At 39.9% G+C, this 15,595-nt stretch overlaps 1 protein-coding gene across 2 annotated transcripts in view; it reads right to left on the minus strand.

Annotated features, from left to right (window-relative positions):
• grik2 (glutamate receptor, ionotropic, kainate 2) overlaps positions 1-15,595 on the minus strand; it is a 186,774-nt gene that overhangs the window by 97,855 nt on the left and 73,324 nt on the right. For both annotated transcript variants that reach the window (XM_044033726.1, XM_044033727.1), the window contains exons 5-7: positions 8,595-8,776; positions 3,665-3,718; positions 350-523 (exon numbers count right to left, since the gene is read on the minus strand). In XM_044033726.1, coding sequence (XP_043889661.1) covers positions 350-523; positions 3,665-3,718; positions 8,595-8,776 — 410 coding nt within the window. The remainder of the gene's footprint in view (positions 1-349; positions 524-3,664; positions 3,719-8,594; positions 8,777-15,595) is intronic.

Here is a 15,595-nt window from a genome sequence, read left to right on the forward strand (position 1 = left end):
ATATACTGATAAAAAGGAGCTGTGTGTGAGCCATCACAGAGCCGCTCCACTAGCATGCTTGATGTTCAAAAGGAAAATTGTGCTTGTTGAAAAGCTGCGAGCAACAGTTCCCATTACTCTGAGTAAAAAAAAGAATTCTGACATGGGAAAACTCATGAAAATGGATAAACACATAAAGCACACTGGGTAAATATAGGAATTCCATTCTCACTTGGTTAATTTTTGATAAGTTGGGTGTCAACAGAAAGTACACCAGAACTAAGAGAATGAGCACCACTTGCTGTTGTACGCATGTATAACACATTAGTAGCTGCAGATCAACTTTAACATATTCATTTAAGAGACTCACGGTCATGAAGCCGTCCAGTAGACCAGAGTCAGGTTTTGGTGGAGCTTGCAGTCGCTCCATGGACCATTTCTCAATGATGGAGGCCACCTGGCTGTTCTCCGTGTTGAGGATCCGGAATCCTGTCATGTTCACACCACTGTATCGGTAAGGCTCCACATCAAGTGCAAACAGATCCTACAGGGAAAGCGCACACTTTAGGACAGTAGAGGATAGACAGATTAGAATTATTGAGGAAAAACAGACAAAGCACCAAGTGTGAATATGTTGACCCTTGCAAATCAAGGAAGTAATGAATATCCTTGGGTTAGGGTTAGGGATAAAATTAATTACATTTTTTGTTTCTGTGTCCTTCTGTACTTCTCTGGCCCTAAAACATGATTTTGGACTAATTGACAGGTCAACACCAGGGTGATCACGGTAAAACTGCAACAGCCAGGACTGACACACTGGGTCACCTTCCATACTGCAACAGAAAAGCCATAACACAGATACACTAGGCGAACAGTAAAGAGAAATCTGGCAGGAAATGGGTTGCCATATGTGGCCTCAGTATGTCTGGGATGTTCACTCTAGGAGAATTAGGCTGTCAGCACTGGACTCTGTCTGCCAAACACAACAGTGAGAAGTGACAAACACCCCTTTGCCTGCTCTTACCTTCTGTGTCTTACCTGTGTTTGCATTTCACTTTTCATCGTCCTAAAAATATCAAAGGGATTTTTAATTATATCACATGGATTGTGCTGTGCTCAAATGGCTGCAGGGAGCAAATGTCTTCATTTAAATGTCTCATTTCAGAGTTAAAATGAACCCCTTTTAATCATTGTGATGAAAAGCACTGAGTTGAGAACCTGCAGAATAGTATCTTCATACTAGCTTTGACATTAGTAAAGAACAGATAGAAAGAGACAGAACAACATAAGCAGCCTCTTATGAGTTTGAATTGAGAGAAATCTTTGACCTGGAACACGGACTGACAGCAAATTCACCAGTCACTGAGCTAGGGCTGGGTGATATACCAGTAGTAACAGTTGGTATACTTTTGAAAGAGATATGTAGTTGAGACAATATCGCCATACCGGTGTATTATATATTATTTTTATGTTGCCTTGCGAACGCTATTTAATGAGGTCGACCGCTTCTCTCTGAGCCTACACGCTTAGGTCAGCTGCTCAATCACGCACCTTACATGTTCTCCCACCCACGCAACGCGTCACAACAGACTTTCGAACGAAAACTGGCGGACACGGTGGAGAGTGAGCAGTTGGTGGCGTATTTTTACTCCGATACATTTCCCTTAACCATCTTCGTTACTCGTTACTACAAAATAAAAGTTGAGCTGGTGACGTAATGCCTGGTTGTTGTCGCTAGTTAGCTTAGCTGTTAGCCGCAGATTTCGGCTCCAAGTGGAGTTAAAACAACAACAAATAGCGGCTGGTTGTTTACCGTGTCCGACACCGAGGCTCTTGTCTCTGCGTGTTTGGTCGCCTGGCTCTGGGTTTCTGTTGTACACGCCGGACGCTGGGTTTCAGCTCTCAACTGAGAGCTGAGCGGCTAACCGGTTAGCTAGCGAGCTCATGCAGATATACAGCAGATTTCGTCTGAATTAAAACACAGTGTGGCGTCTTGAAGCTCCACAGACTCCAAAGATTCCAAAAAGTTTGACAAATACAAGCAGACACAGGGAATTTGTCACGTTCATGACAGAAGGTTAATTTTAATGTTGTTTTAAGTTGTTCGCCTGTACCTGTTATTATGCTTTTATTGTTAAGAAGCCACAATAAATGTCATATTCAAAATTGTAATTGCTCACTTTGTTTAAAAACTTTTACTTCTAATACTTAGAAGTGTAGGTTATTACTATACATGTTATTTTATTATACTTTACATGTTTCAAACAGGCAACACTATTGTATATCTGTTATATGCACAGCTGTGCTTTGTTGAGCAAAAAAACTAAACTAAACCTAAATAAATGGTTGATGGTGATTAGTTAAAAGTGCATACTGAACCCGTTTTGTTCAAAATATCGATATAATATCGCATATCGCCAATCGAACAAAAAATATTGAGTTATGAGTTTTTTTCCATATCGCCCAGCCCTACACTGAGCTCAGCAGTGTTTACATGGATTTCTTTGCACTTATTGTTCAGACAGTGACACCCAAACATTTCACATTAAGATAAAGAAAAAAATAGTAACAGTTTCATCTCTCATCTCACCAAATAAATACCGATTTATTTTGGGATTATGCCATGTGGTCAGCCGACCAAAAAACCATTACCACCAAGAAGGGATGAAGGTAGAGCGATACAAATGCATAGGAAAATGAGGAGGAGGAGGAGACAGATAATGATAGTGAAGGAAAAAATAACTACTGATGTACTTTGAAACCTTGAAACCAAATCCCAAGAGGGCAATCTCTTATTCCAGTGAAAGTTGCTGATTCAGCGCTTGAGAGACTTGGAGCTCCACAATCTGCAAAGCAATGGTCGCATGACTGACGTGGAGAGCTGGAAACAGCAAAAAATGATATAAGGGCAAAGCACTCCCTTGTTTTAACAGTCGTAGTATATTAAATAAAAATCTTTGTAGTGACAGGCAGGGTTTGAACCTGCTGGTCTGGTGGGGTGTGCATGTTCTCAACATGCCTTTGTGTGTTTCCCCTACTGTTCAAAAGCATTGGTTAGGATGACTGGCAAGTCTAATATCTTTATACACATGACTGACTGAATGTTAGTGGTGGTTTGTCTCCATATTGTAAGTGACTAACTACTCTCTAATCTCTTGACAAATGTCATTAGAGATTGGCTCATGTGCCTTCATGACCTTCATGGATAAGTAACCATAGCTTGTGGATGTAAGTATGTAACCAGGACCAGAGTTGGCCACTACAAAGTGGAAGAAATTTGACGACGTAAAAGATATCCACCTCTTAAAACATCAGCACAGAGGACTTAATGTGAAGAAGATGACAGGAGGAGGAAGACAGTCTGAACAAGGGCAAAAGAGGATGAATTAGAAAATAGGGCACAAAAATAGTAGGAAGGGAGATTAAAAAGAGGAGGATGAGACAGCAAAATATAAACAAGTTGTTTTGATGTTTTGAAGGATTGTGCTATTATTTTATTCCTGTGGAAAAACACATTGAAGGAGACATAAGAAATGACCCAAAGAAATAAATATAACACTGACAACTCAGAAAATTAAGATTGAAGAGAAGTGGTATTCCATTTTTGGCCACACAATATGGGCAAGATATGGGAATTTGAGTGAAACCTAATAACAAAATGACAGTGGCCTCTTTTTCTACTTACCAGTGTGGTGAAGATGTAGTGATAGTACTCTGTCATCATTCCCATGGCAAGAGCCTAAGAACAAAAGTGACAGAAAGAGACAGTGATTAGGATATGGAGAGACATGTAAAAGTTAACACAGAAAGAGCTGTATCAATTTGTCACGTTACACTTTTGTATCTGCTTTGCATGGCTGTAAAACTACAGTCAGACCTACAGTATGTCCCAAACAACTAAGAGGCCCATTAGCACTGCCTGTCGAAAAGTGCATGCAAAATACAAGTAGCTCACATTCAAAATCAAAATGATATTGTAGAACAAAGTAGAAATAATACCATTGCAACATCAACATTGCCATAAGATATGGATCCATATATGGGCACAAAATGAAAAGGACTGTATATGTTTAAATAGTCTCAATATGAACATCAGAACTAAACCCTGGCAGAGAAGAGAATCTTAATAAATAAAGGAACTGCGTTCTGCTGCTGCAGCTCCATTTTTCTATTTTATGTTGATGAAGTGAATTTAATTTCACATGAATATCTGGGTTCTGCCTTGTTGGAGCCCAGACTGAGTCAGACTTTTGTCATCTGCCTGAAATTGTGGCTCATCTTCCTAAGCAAGTCAAATAAGTTTGCTGAAAAAGAACATGCACTCCTTCACACCGTTTTCAGGGTAATGCATTTTCTAAAAATACATCTTTGAGATTAGTTTCTAAAGTACAATCACCTTCCTCGCTATTATTCTATTATGATTCACTCTGTGTGCATGAGAGCTAGAGACATACCAATCCATTTCAGCAATATAGTGTTGTCGTGGCTGCCTGCCATGCCCAGACTAAAACAATATGAATCACAGATTAGGATGGGGTGCAGAGGACAATTAAATAGGCAGGATGTGTTAATAACTGGCATCAGGTGGAAAAGCCTTCAAAGATTCTACAGCCTTTCATCTGAGGACCAGCAAGACCAATGGCGGCTGAAGTCGTACCATTTCCTGGAACTTGTGATTACACATGAGAGTGGTTTCTGAGGTTCCCATTTTTGGAAAAAAAGAAAACACACACCATTCAGTTGTGATGTCTGGTGTTGACATTTGGCAGTGCTCCAAGAGCCATTACTAAACCTGTATCATTACCCAGACCTACACCAATTGTGCCCATTCATAGATAGGCATATGCAGAGTGCTAGTATCTATCAATCTTTGATGGAACCGGCTCAGGAGTTATCCTGGTAACTGTTGTCAGAAAGACAACACCCCTGAAAAACTCCTCGGCAGAAGAAATACCTATTCATCAACATGGCACTTGCTGATATTTATGGTTGCACACAACTGGTATTTGAGTGGTAAAGCATGAATTGGATCCAAGTTTCAAACAAATATGCCTTTCGATACATACTGATTTGTATTGAATTTTTAACCTTTGATCACTGCAAGTATAAACACCAAAATTATTCCATTGCAGTTGCTACCAGTGCAGTTTTCCCCTGCTGGTATTTGTATAACAGATGTTGAAATAATGCCTGTAGAGAAACAGAAGTCAAATCAATATCAATCTTCTCACTGGATGCTATTATTGTCCCCTTTGTTGTCTCTTCACTATTTGTATGGATAAAGCTTTGATGACAGCTGTTGAAAAGCAGAGGAAGTCTGACTTATTGGTGTGTCACATCAGGAGAATATCTGGGCAAGACAGTTAAGTTTTTCATTACCTCCCATTAGAAGGGATTCTCTCTGACATGAATAATGAAAGGACTCATTGACCCTCCACGGCAAGCTACCATTTGGGCACTGATTAAAAACCCTGGGAGAGTGACAGTATGTCACTTTAATATTTGATAAATACGACAAGCAGGTGAAATAGGAAGGCTTGCTAATTAAATTACCCAGTGCGAAATATCATCATTTACAAAAAAAAAATAAAATAAAATAAATCTTTGCTTGCATGATGAAGACATTGTCTATAGAACTGAGAAAATGGCAGGTCGAGTTCAGTCTGAAGGTCATGTTTTCACTGCAATTTAAAATACCACTGGAAACAATCTAACGTGTAATGGGTCAATGATTCTCATTTTTTGTGTGAATGGGTATGGAATTGTGAAAGGGAAACGCAGAAAAGCACTATGGAAGATAGTGTAGTATAGACAATTACTATAAAGTAAGACCATTATGTTTAAAGTAGTGAACCTTTGAGCGTTGATTTATTTTATCAAGAGGAAAATTCTACAAAATAGTAGCTTTACTGATAATTGCCGAGGCTAGTTTGAAAAAACACCATCAAGTCAATCACACATTCACTCTGTTCCTCAAAGTACTGACTCCCTGTTATTTTAATGCATGTAAATGTGCCCTTATCAAAGAATGACGAGCTTCTGAATTTCATGGCCTTGTCCAAAAATGATTCTGTCACATGGAAAGGGAGGTATATTAGAGGAGAGTAAAGTGAAACTGACAGGAACACATTATGACCACGGCATTCCTTATTCAACTAAATTACATAATTAAGACATGGTAACACAAAAACGTGTTTGTTGCCTTGAGATAATGGGATGATTGAGGAGTGATTTAGACGTAATTGTGAGTGTGTGTGTTGTCAGTGGCCTGCGCGTGTTAGTGCATGTGAGACACCTCTCATTAATAAAGTTAAGACTAGCCACTTGTTGACTGCTACACAAAAATATTACATTTTATCAGAAGCATGAATAAAACAAATATGCTGTTTATTTAGAATAGCATAAATGGTACACACTGCAGATTAATTTACAAGAATTGGAAAGCTTTTATCCTTTGAATATATGTTGAGAATGTGTAATCACTCCAGTAATCCAATCGCCACTAAATGTGATTGCGTTATCACATGTTGTGATAACGCAATCACATTTAGTGGCGATTGGCCACAGAACTCAACACTCAATATGTCGTCTGAACTGAGTCATCCTGTGAAAGAGCTAACCCACAATAAAGAACCGATATTATTACTACATGGGCAGTACTATTTCAAATGTCACCGTGTTTGATGTTGCTCTTTCGAATAATTTGTGTGTATCCTTACATTTATTACAGCAATAAAGCAATGTTAGATAGGAAAATAGTTCCAGAGATCATTGTGTGACTGCATCAAACAACTCAGTGTCTGGATGAAGCAAACTTTTCTCCCAGCGACACAGACGTGAGATGACAATTGTTTCTGGTGCAAAGAAAGACTGCCAGAAAGCAATCTCTCATTTCAACTCATTGTTACCCATAACTAATAGCCCTGTCACAGACACAGGCATTATCACATAGGACACTTCATCTAAAAATCTTGCAGGAAAGAGATGAATATCAACCAAAGAAGAACGAGTAGTAAACTAACCCTTTTTATTTCCAGGGGATTTCATTTTTGCTTTGATGTGTTGACAGGAATTTTAAAAGAAGCTCTTTGACAACTGCAATTTATTTAAAATACTGTTGCCAGGCTCCTGACAGAAACTAGAACATTTGATAATTTATTGATCACTGTCCATAAATTCATTGTGCAGCTCAGTGTCTGGTGTGGATGGGGCTCAGTAGGTAGAGTAGGGTAGGTTGTCCCCAACCTGTCCTCCAACTGAAACGTACATATAGGTCGTTTTCTGAAAACATGCCTGTGGGTCGTTTTTTTCAAACCCCTGAATGCGACGTAAAGGTAGTTTTTTCCAACTCGGATATGCACAGATGTTACTGAGGGTAGAGTTAGGGCAAAAAAGACAGGGTTAGGTAGTAAAAATGAATAGCGCTCTCGCTATTGAGCCGACTGCCGGTGCCGACAGCGGCAAAGCCACTAGATACAGCGTCTAAGGCGGAAGTGGTTGCTGTTACATATATATAACCGCTAGGGGCGCATGTTTTGAAAACGTAAATATAGGTCGTAATTCCTGCATACGACCTATACGTACGTTTTATTGGAGGACAGTCTGGTTGTCCCCTAACCCAATGTTTCCCAACCCTGGTCCTCAGGAACCTGTCCTCCAATGAAACGTACATATAGGTCGTATGCAGGAATTACGACCTATGTCTACGATTTCAAAACCAGCGCCCCTAGCAGTTGTATACATCACAGCATCCTGGTACCTTGGAAGTGGTATCTAGTAGCTTCGCTGAGGTCGCCACTGGTAGTCCGCTCAGCGACGAGAGCACTGCTATACCACCTTTTTACTGCCTAACCCTGTCTTTTTTGCCCTAACAATAACCTCAGTAACACCTGTGCTTATTCATGTTGAAAAATATTGCACCAGTGTAGTAAAAACATTACGTTTTAGGTCGTATTCAGGGGTTGGAAAAAAACGACCCATAGTTACGTTTCAGTTGGAGGACAGGTTGTCCTCAGGGAACACTGCTCCAACACACCTGATTCAAATGGTCAGGTCGTCACCAAGCTCTGCAGAAGCCTGATAACGAACTGTTCATCTGAATCAGGTGTGTTGGAGCAGGGCCACATCTAAAACATGCAGGGCAGTGTTCCCTGGGGACCAGGGTTGGATAAAAACACTGCCCTAACCAGAAGATCATACATGTACTCTCAAAAAAATATCAAGGAAGAACAGCACATGTGCTGTATAAGAGGCAGAGCACAAAGGGACGGGATGATGTTTGAGTTCAGTTTGGATGTAGGTGTGTTTTAGTGTATCATGCTCGAGTTGGGTTCAGACAGAACCACGTCACCAAAGCCACATTCAAGTATCAAGTCGAGTATAACAGCTAAAAACCCTACATAGTCAGTGGCAGACATGTAAGGTTACTAGGATCATGTGTCAATTAAAGCAAGGTTATGTAGATAACTACAAGCTCGCAGTTGTTCACATTTACATATTTAATGCATGCACCTCATCAACATCATCTGAAAACCTGTCTGCTCAGACCATCGTGACTACTCTGTGTTCTAGGCTGTAATAAATCATGGGTTTATAGAGCTCTCAAACACACACACCTGCTTTAGGATCCCAGCTGCCATTTCGTGGCCACAGTCAAAGATAATGTGGAACTCCTTCCCCCTCTTCATCTCCTTTAAAAGCGGCTTGGCATCCTTGGTCTCTGCAGGCAGCTGTCGGATCTTTAGCCGGATGTTGTACCGGGATGGAGCCTTTATAAGTTCTTGCAGTCGAATCAGACCTGCGGGGAAAATTCACAAAGAGAAAAGAACGTTGTTTTTTTTTGTTCCATTTTCCCTGATGAGTCATTGCTTTTAAGAAGAATTAGCCCAGCTGCTCCCATGAGGGCAATGCATTTCAACAAAACAAATTCCAAAATAAACTGTACATCTCTTCTCTGAAGCTGAGGTAACAAGTTCTTAATGCCTGTCGCAGTGTTGCTCAGAATTAGAGCAAGGATAAGAAAGCTGCAGGGCTACTGTATATTTTAGTTCCGAGTTTATTTTTAATGAAATCCGTTTCTCCTCAGCCTTCTCAGACAATGCTGTATCCCTAACACAGTCTTTTCATTTCTTCCTTCCAAATCTTTTTTCGTATGTCCTTTTGTCCTTCTGGCATTACCCACAATAGCCTCCATTACCTCAGTATCAGACTTTGATCTGACAATACGAATGGTATTACAAACAAAACAAAACATAGAAATGAGGTCAATACTGCCCATTACCTGACATTCATCATTCATCATGGATGACATTGATTCTGTGTTCACTATTGATCCCACTCTTTCTCCATATGCTGCTCACCGTTGTGTTTAGGATATGTGTGAAGTCAACCTTTGCTGGATAAATTGATGGAGACTTCAACTGAAGCAAGAACATCTTAATTTTGACAGATAAGCTTCCATCGTGACATCCAACACATATTTCTCCCCTCAGTGGCTGATCAATCACTTTTGTGTTGGAGATGAAAAATATGTAAATGTCAAAGATATCAGCCGAGCTAGACACTTATGTCGGATGGATTTTGTGCCCTGTGCATTTTTTTTCCCTTGACGCAAGCTTTTTTATTTGAAATTAATGTTATTTCACAAAATACCCCATGCTTTGTGTGCGCTTGATAAATGAACATTTTCTCCTTCTCTAGTTTGTTACAATACAGTGCATGTGCATCAGTTTAATGAATGTTTTGCATACTGCTTCCTCAATTTGACACTGTCTGCTGTCTGACTAAAACAACAGCATTTATTTCCTGATGTTTGATGGACTCAACAGAACATAATATGTTTACATGTCATAACTGACACTGCAATTGTGAAAGAAGAGGTAGCACTGCAAGAATATTGTGGATAGGTAAACAGACTAAGCATGTAACATGATGTTTTTCTTATCCTTGACCAAAAAGTTTCAAAACAATGTACACAGGGCGTTCTACTCTTGGATTTTTGTGTTTTCTTGGGGTTGAATGTGTCTGATACCCCAGCCCAGTAAAACTGGTTCAAAACAGCCACTGATCTATAAGCAGTAATTACAAGAGCACAGGCAGGGTGTGTGGAAGTAGGCAGGTTGTTTACTTACAAATTAGATGATTGGTCATGCATGCATCTCACAGTATTGTGTATACAAATACCATATAAATACCATATACCATATACAAATACCATATAAAACAAGAAAGAAGATGAGAAATAGATGACTAAGCCTAGCTTTGAATATTATGGCCCGGTCACTCTTCTCAGTCACTCTTGAAATGCAACATGATTAAATATGCTAAAATTTGATTTTAAAAATAATCATGGTCAGTATATGAGTACAATCATACAGATGTGTAGTTCTTGGATGTCCTTTTTTAGTTACAACTTGTTAAATAAAGGTGTTGAATGAAAATGTTTCAGTCCAGTTTTGTTTCTGTTTCTTTGAACCACCAAATATTTTTACGCGCTAAAGATACTTCAACAGGAATTGCCATATAGTCTGCATTTTCCTTCCTTTTTGAAGTCAACAACAAAGTTTTTGGCGGTGTCATTTAAGGTGGTGAAACGTTTTAAAATACTCTAGACAACCTGCCAACACAGATGGTGGCATGGTTTGTCAGCTTGCAGGGGCCTGCATTATTTATACTAAATAAATACAGCTACAAAGTATAATGTCCGTTAACAACACCTAAAATAAGAATAAAACATTAAAATCTGTTGGAATTTTCAGGGTAGCTATTCACCAGCTCCAATGTCAAGCTGCAGTCTCCTCGACGAAAAATGAGGCAAATTCCCTTATTTTTGCTTTAATGTTTTCAAAATAGATGATTAATAGCTTTATATTCCGTCAACTCCAAGGGATGCAGAGGGTTTGATCAATGACATGGGTCTTTCAGTCTCAAGGGTCTGGCAGTAAATCTTGACAAACTTTTGTGTTCCATAAATCTTTGGTCAATCAAGAACTACTTTTCTGGTGGCAATAATACAAAAATGTATTCCTCCTCCCCTCACCATCATATGCATGATTGAGGGAAAAAGGAGGGAGGCGAATGCTGAAAGCAGTAATTACAGAATGTCCATAATCTGGCTAAATTTGCTTTAAAAGTACATTACGGTATATTTACTATAATATATTCAAAAAAGTACGACTTCCAATTTTGTAATTTTGCTAATGACTAATTAGTTTGAAAAACGAATTCATGCTGACTGGACCAGATGCTATTTTAAATACTGGCCAAGAACAAGTCCTTCCATCTACAAACAGATACATCAGTGTAAAGCAGCACAGCAGTCTCCTGTGTCTCTGCCCACAGTCCACCATCCCCAGCTGTTTGGCCCATGGCATTATTTGTTTACTTCCTGCTTCCAGATGAGTGAACTGCACTGTGGGAAACCGGGCTGCAGCAAGTCACTAGTGTTCATTAAATCAAACACTCTGTTGCACATTGATGATGATATCCCCAAAGTGTTGACCTGTGAGACACTGCAGTGCTACATTAACCATTGTATGACAAAGTAACTCCTGGGCTGCGGTTCACAGTATTTTAGCAGGACAGAGAGACACTATTCACACTATTATTTACACTCCAGTGGTGTGATGTTGTCTCAGCATGGATATCGAAGGGACAGCTGTACTAAATCTGTTAATGAACATGTTAAATGTGCGTTAATAAATGTTAATTGAAAGGTGAGGAAATTTAATTGTTTTAAAATTGACAGCTGGTTTAAGGATTATCTGGATTTGGTATCCATGGAACAAGCAGCATCAGGATCTCAATCTTTCAGGTCCAGTGACTTTGAGCTTTGAGCAAAACACCCTTATAACATAAGAGATGGGCATATACTGTGGCACTGTCTAAGAGACAGGAGACAGAGCTGGACGTGGCAGAGCTAAAGATGCTGAGGTTTTTATTGGGAGTGACCAGGATGGACAGGATCAGAAATCAACATAATTTGAGGGACAGCTCAGATTGGTTGAACAACATGGAAATACAATAAGACAGCCTATAGGTTGAGATGGTTTGGCCAAGTGCAGAGGAGGAATAAAAACTATAGACCCTTCCTAGAGCTACAACACAGAAATGTGTGTGCGCAGTTTGGGGTCAGAAAACACACTTGTACCATTAACTTGAACAGTCCAACACATAAGATGCCTACTTGAAGCGCAGTTGGCTGTGAAAAAAGTTCTGTGGCTCCAAGCATTAAAAAGAGAAGTCTGGGATGATGCTACTGCAGTCAAAGAGGCTCGCGTTCGTAGTGCTCACTTCATTTCATGTAAGTTATCATTTATCAACTCTTTCTGTTAGATTACGATGAAAAGCCTGGATTTCACAGAAATGTGTGTGTCAGTGCACGTATGTATGTGAAACCTATGCTGCCTTAAGTTATGGTCTTGGATGTAGCTAGCTTGTAGTTAGCTGCCGGCCGGCTAGCACGTTGACAAGTAAACATGGTGTGCTAAAAACGTTCCTTGTAAGACTTGCGCATAGACTTTCTCGTGTGTACAGGCTTGGTTTATTAAAAGGTAAGAGTGAATAGCTGGCCACTGGATTAGCCACTTGCTAATATCACCTACCCAATCTTTTATGGAAGCTGGGTCAGGCAGACTATTTCCGTGGGCTAATACTAATTTTTTTAGGTATTGTTCGTGGTCCGGCCATGAAAGAACATTTTCAGAATTATTCGGTGGAGGACCGTGGACATACATGCTCTTCACTTACCTGTTGTTGTGACGTTTTCTGACCCCAAACTGCGCACGTATTCTCGCTAGGCTTGGAATGTTTGTATACAAAAAATGTCCATATTGGACAAAGGATGTTGAGGCAGGAGGAAAAGAGGAAGTGTAACATAGTTACACTAACTTTTGCTTTACTTTTTAATTTGTTTCTATGTTTTGTCACTAACTCTCTTGTCACTTCAGATCCTGCCTTTCCTCCATGCAATGCAATTAACTCATTTCCCGCACCTGGTTTTCCCCGCCCACCTCCTCACCTGCAGTCCATTTGCTCATTAGTCCCTCTGTGTATATGTACTAGCCCATTTTCATTCGACCCCTGCCAGATTGTCTTGTGTTTGTTTTTCTGCCAAGCGCTCCAGTATTTTCTACTTTGCCTTCATGTTCTGACCCTGTTTGCCTTTCTTGGACTTTGGATTCCTGCCTGCCCCTTTTGTTTGCCTGTTTTTTGACTGATTTCCTGGACTGATTTTAATTCTGCCTGTTGAACGAAGTAAACTGCCTTTTCCTCCACAAACTTGCCTGCCTCGATGTCGTGTTTTTGGGTTCTCCCTTGCCAGTTCCAGCGATCATGATAGGAAGACCACAGAAAAAGTGAAGGAGGACAAGGGGACAGTTGGTGTAACAGAGGAGGACACAAGGGATAGGACAAGATGGAGTCAGATGATCGTCTCTGGCGACCCCTAAAGGGAGAAGCCGAAAGAAGTAGACTCCTGAGTCACCTCACATCACCTCTGTTTTATGACCAGTGTCTGCAGAATGTACCCTACATTAGCTGCATATCTGTGCTGCAATACATATCCAGATGCTTAGGTGGCAGTAGTCTGTGTTCTGCAAAAGTCAAACGCCGATGCAAGCGAACAAAAATGTGAAAAGCTTCCCGTTTCCGTAGCTGTTGCTTGTTTGGCTTTGTCACTTTTGTCTTTCTTATTTTGCAATTTGTTCAGCTGACAGCAGATCAAAGTGATTTCTCTTTCGCCGACAGGCAACAGCCGCAGCTCTGCTGATTCAGTATGCTGAATTGACCAAAAAGCTGCAGAAGGTCCGCGGACGCCGGGTAATTGGTTATTGGAAATTCAAACGGTGTACTTGGACTAGTGTAATTTCATCCATTCCATCACAGAGAAAACCTTTGGGGCAGGTGTAATATAAAGACGTTTGACTGGTAGTGAGTACAAAAGTCCTTAAGGAGGCCTTATAAGGTGCTAATATTTCCATTTTAAGTCAGACGGGCTACACAACAATAACTTTGATTGATTTGATCTGATGTGATTTGAGCCCACATGGACTCAAAAGACACACCGATAAAAATACAGCAAGTCATAAGAATATAAAGCAATTGTGTACTTGGATAATTGAATATTAGTCTTAGTGTTTTGTGTTTTTTTTGGTGAATAGTGCAGAGCTGCTCCAGTGCAGTTCTACTATTAAAATATTAAACTGAAAATCAACATCATGCAAAATTATTTTCCAGTGTTGTTCTGTTGGCCCAGCCCGTGTTACACTACAATATCTGACCTTTGGTCCAATCGTAATTAAAACAGCTGCAAGAAGCCTTTTGTAAATCCAGTATTAACGCATGTGAAAACATGTTTCGGAGTACACCTGCTGAGACGACTAATGCTGTTGTTCTTCCTGTGGGACCAGTCTCAGTCACTCAACACCTCTTTTTGATTTATCCTCACACAAACAAAAACCATCAACCAACCAAAAATATCGATGAGGCGCAATGTGCAAGAAATATGCCTTGGTTGGAGGTTATTTTTTTTACTTTCAGCTTATTACTTTAGATTAAATATTAACAGATGATTTATTTACTGGCTTTTTTCTGAGTTTCAATCAGTGAAAATGTGCTTACTCGTTGCAAAGATGTGTTTGTGTAATAACAGGTTATTATGCTTATTGAATAAATGTGTTCAACTTCATAATTTCATTTAAACTATCAGTTGTGGCCTATTTTCAACGTACAATGTTATTCATTCATTGTGCATTTGCAAAATGCTGATGCATCATTTGACTCTGCTCTTATATACTCTTATATGAAATATTTGTTACATACCTCTGTATTGCCAATGTAAAGTGTTTGTTTGATAAGTGACATGGATCTTCCAGTGTCAGGGGTCTGACAGTAAATCCAAGAGGACTTCTTTCACTACACCACAACATGTTTTCCAATCTGGAGCCAGTACTTGTGTGATTCTCTCTGCTTATCAGATTGAGCTGTTTGTTGGTGAATAAATGGGCATTTTTCTGAATTTGGAGTGGCACATGGCTCTTCCTTGAAACTTTCAAAAATTCAAAAAACTACATGGCATCTTGTTGGAAATGACAGGTAGACTCACACATAGATGGATCCCACATGCTAAATCATTTCCATGATGTCATTGGATGGACCACCATGTCTGACAAACTGCAAATTTGTCCAAATACAAGCAGGCATCTCCGAACATAGCACACACCTTACGAGTAGTGTGAATTTCATCTGGTTTATAATTTATACGTGTAAAAGTGTGTCTGACATGAGTCCAAGCTCATACGGTTGATGTTTTTTAAAGCTGTCTGAGGAGAAAATCTGCCTCTGCTGCCGGAGCAGCAATCTGTTTTTACGGTTAGTTAGATTGCATCGATAAAAGCAGCACATCTGACTGCTACACTCGCTCATCATAAACACCTGTCAGAGCAACTCTCCTGACTCTTCCTTTCACTCCTAAAGACGTCTCTCCTTCCATTCTGCACGGATGTCAGCGCTGATCAGTATTGACGGTGCTTAATGTGCAGTGACTGTTCCAGGATCCATATTTAACTCTGCATGAATTTTTCATTTCCTCTAAGCGTTTATTACGGGAGTCTCCTGA

Source organism: Solea senegalensis, linkage group LG9, assembly GCF_019176455.1.
Source record: "Solea senegalensis isolate Sse05_10M linkage group LG9, IFAPA_SoseM_1, whole genome shotgun sequence".
Lineage (NCBI taxonomy): Eukaryota > Metazoa > Chordata > Actinopteri > Pleuronectiformes > Soleidae > Solea > Solea senegalensis.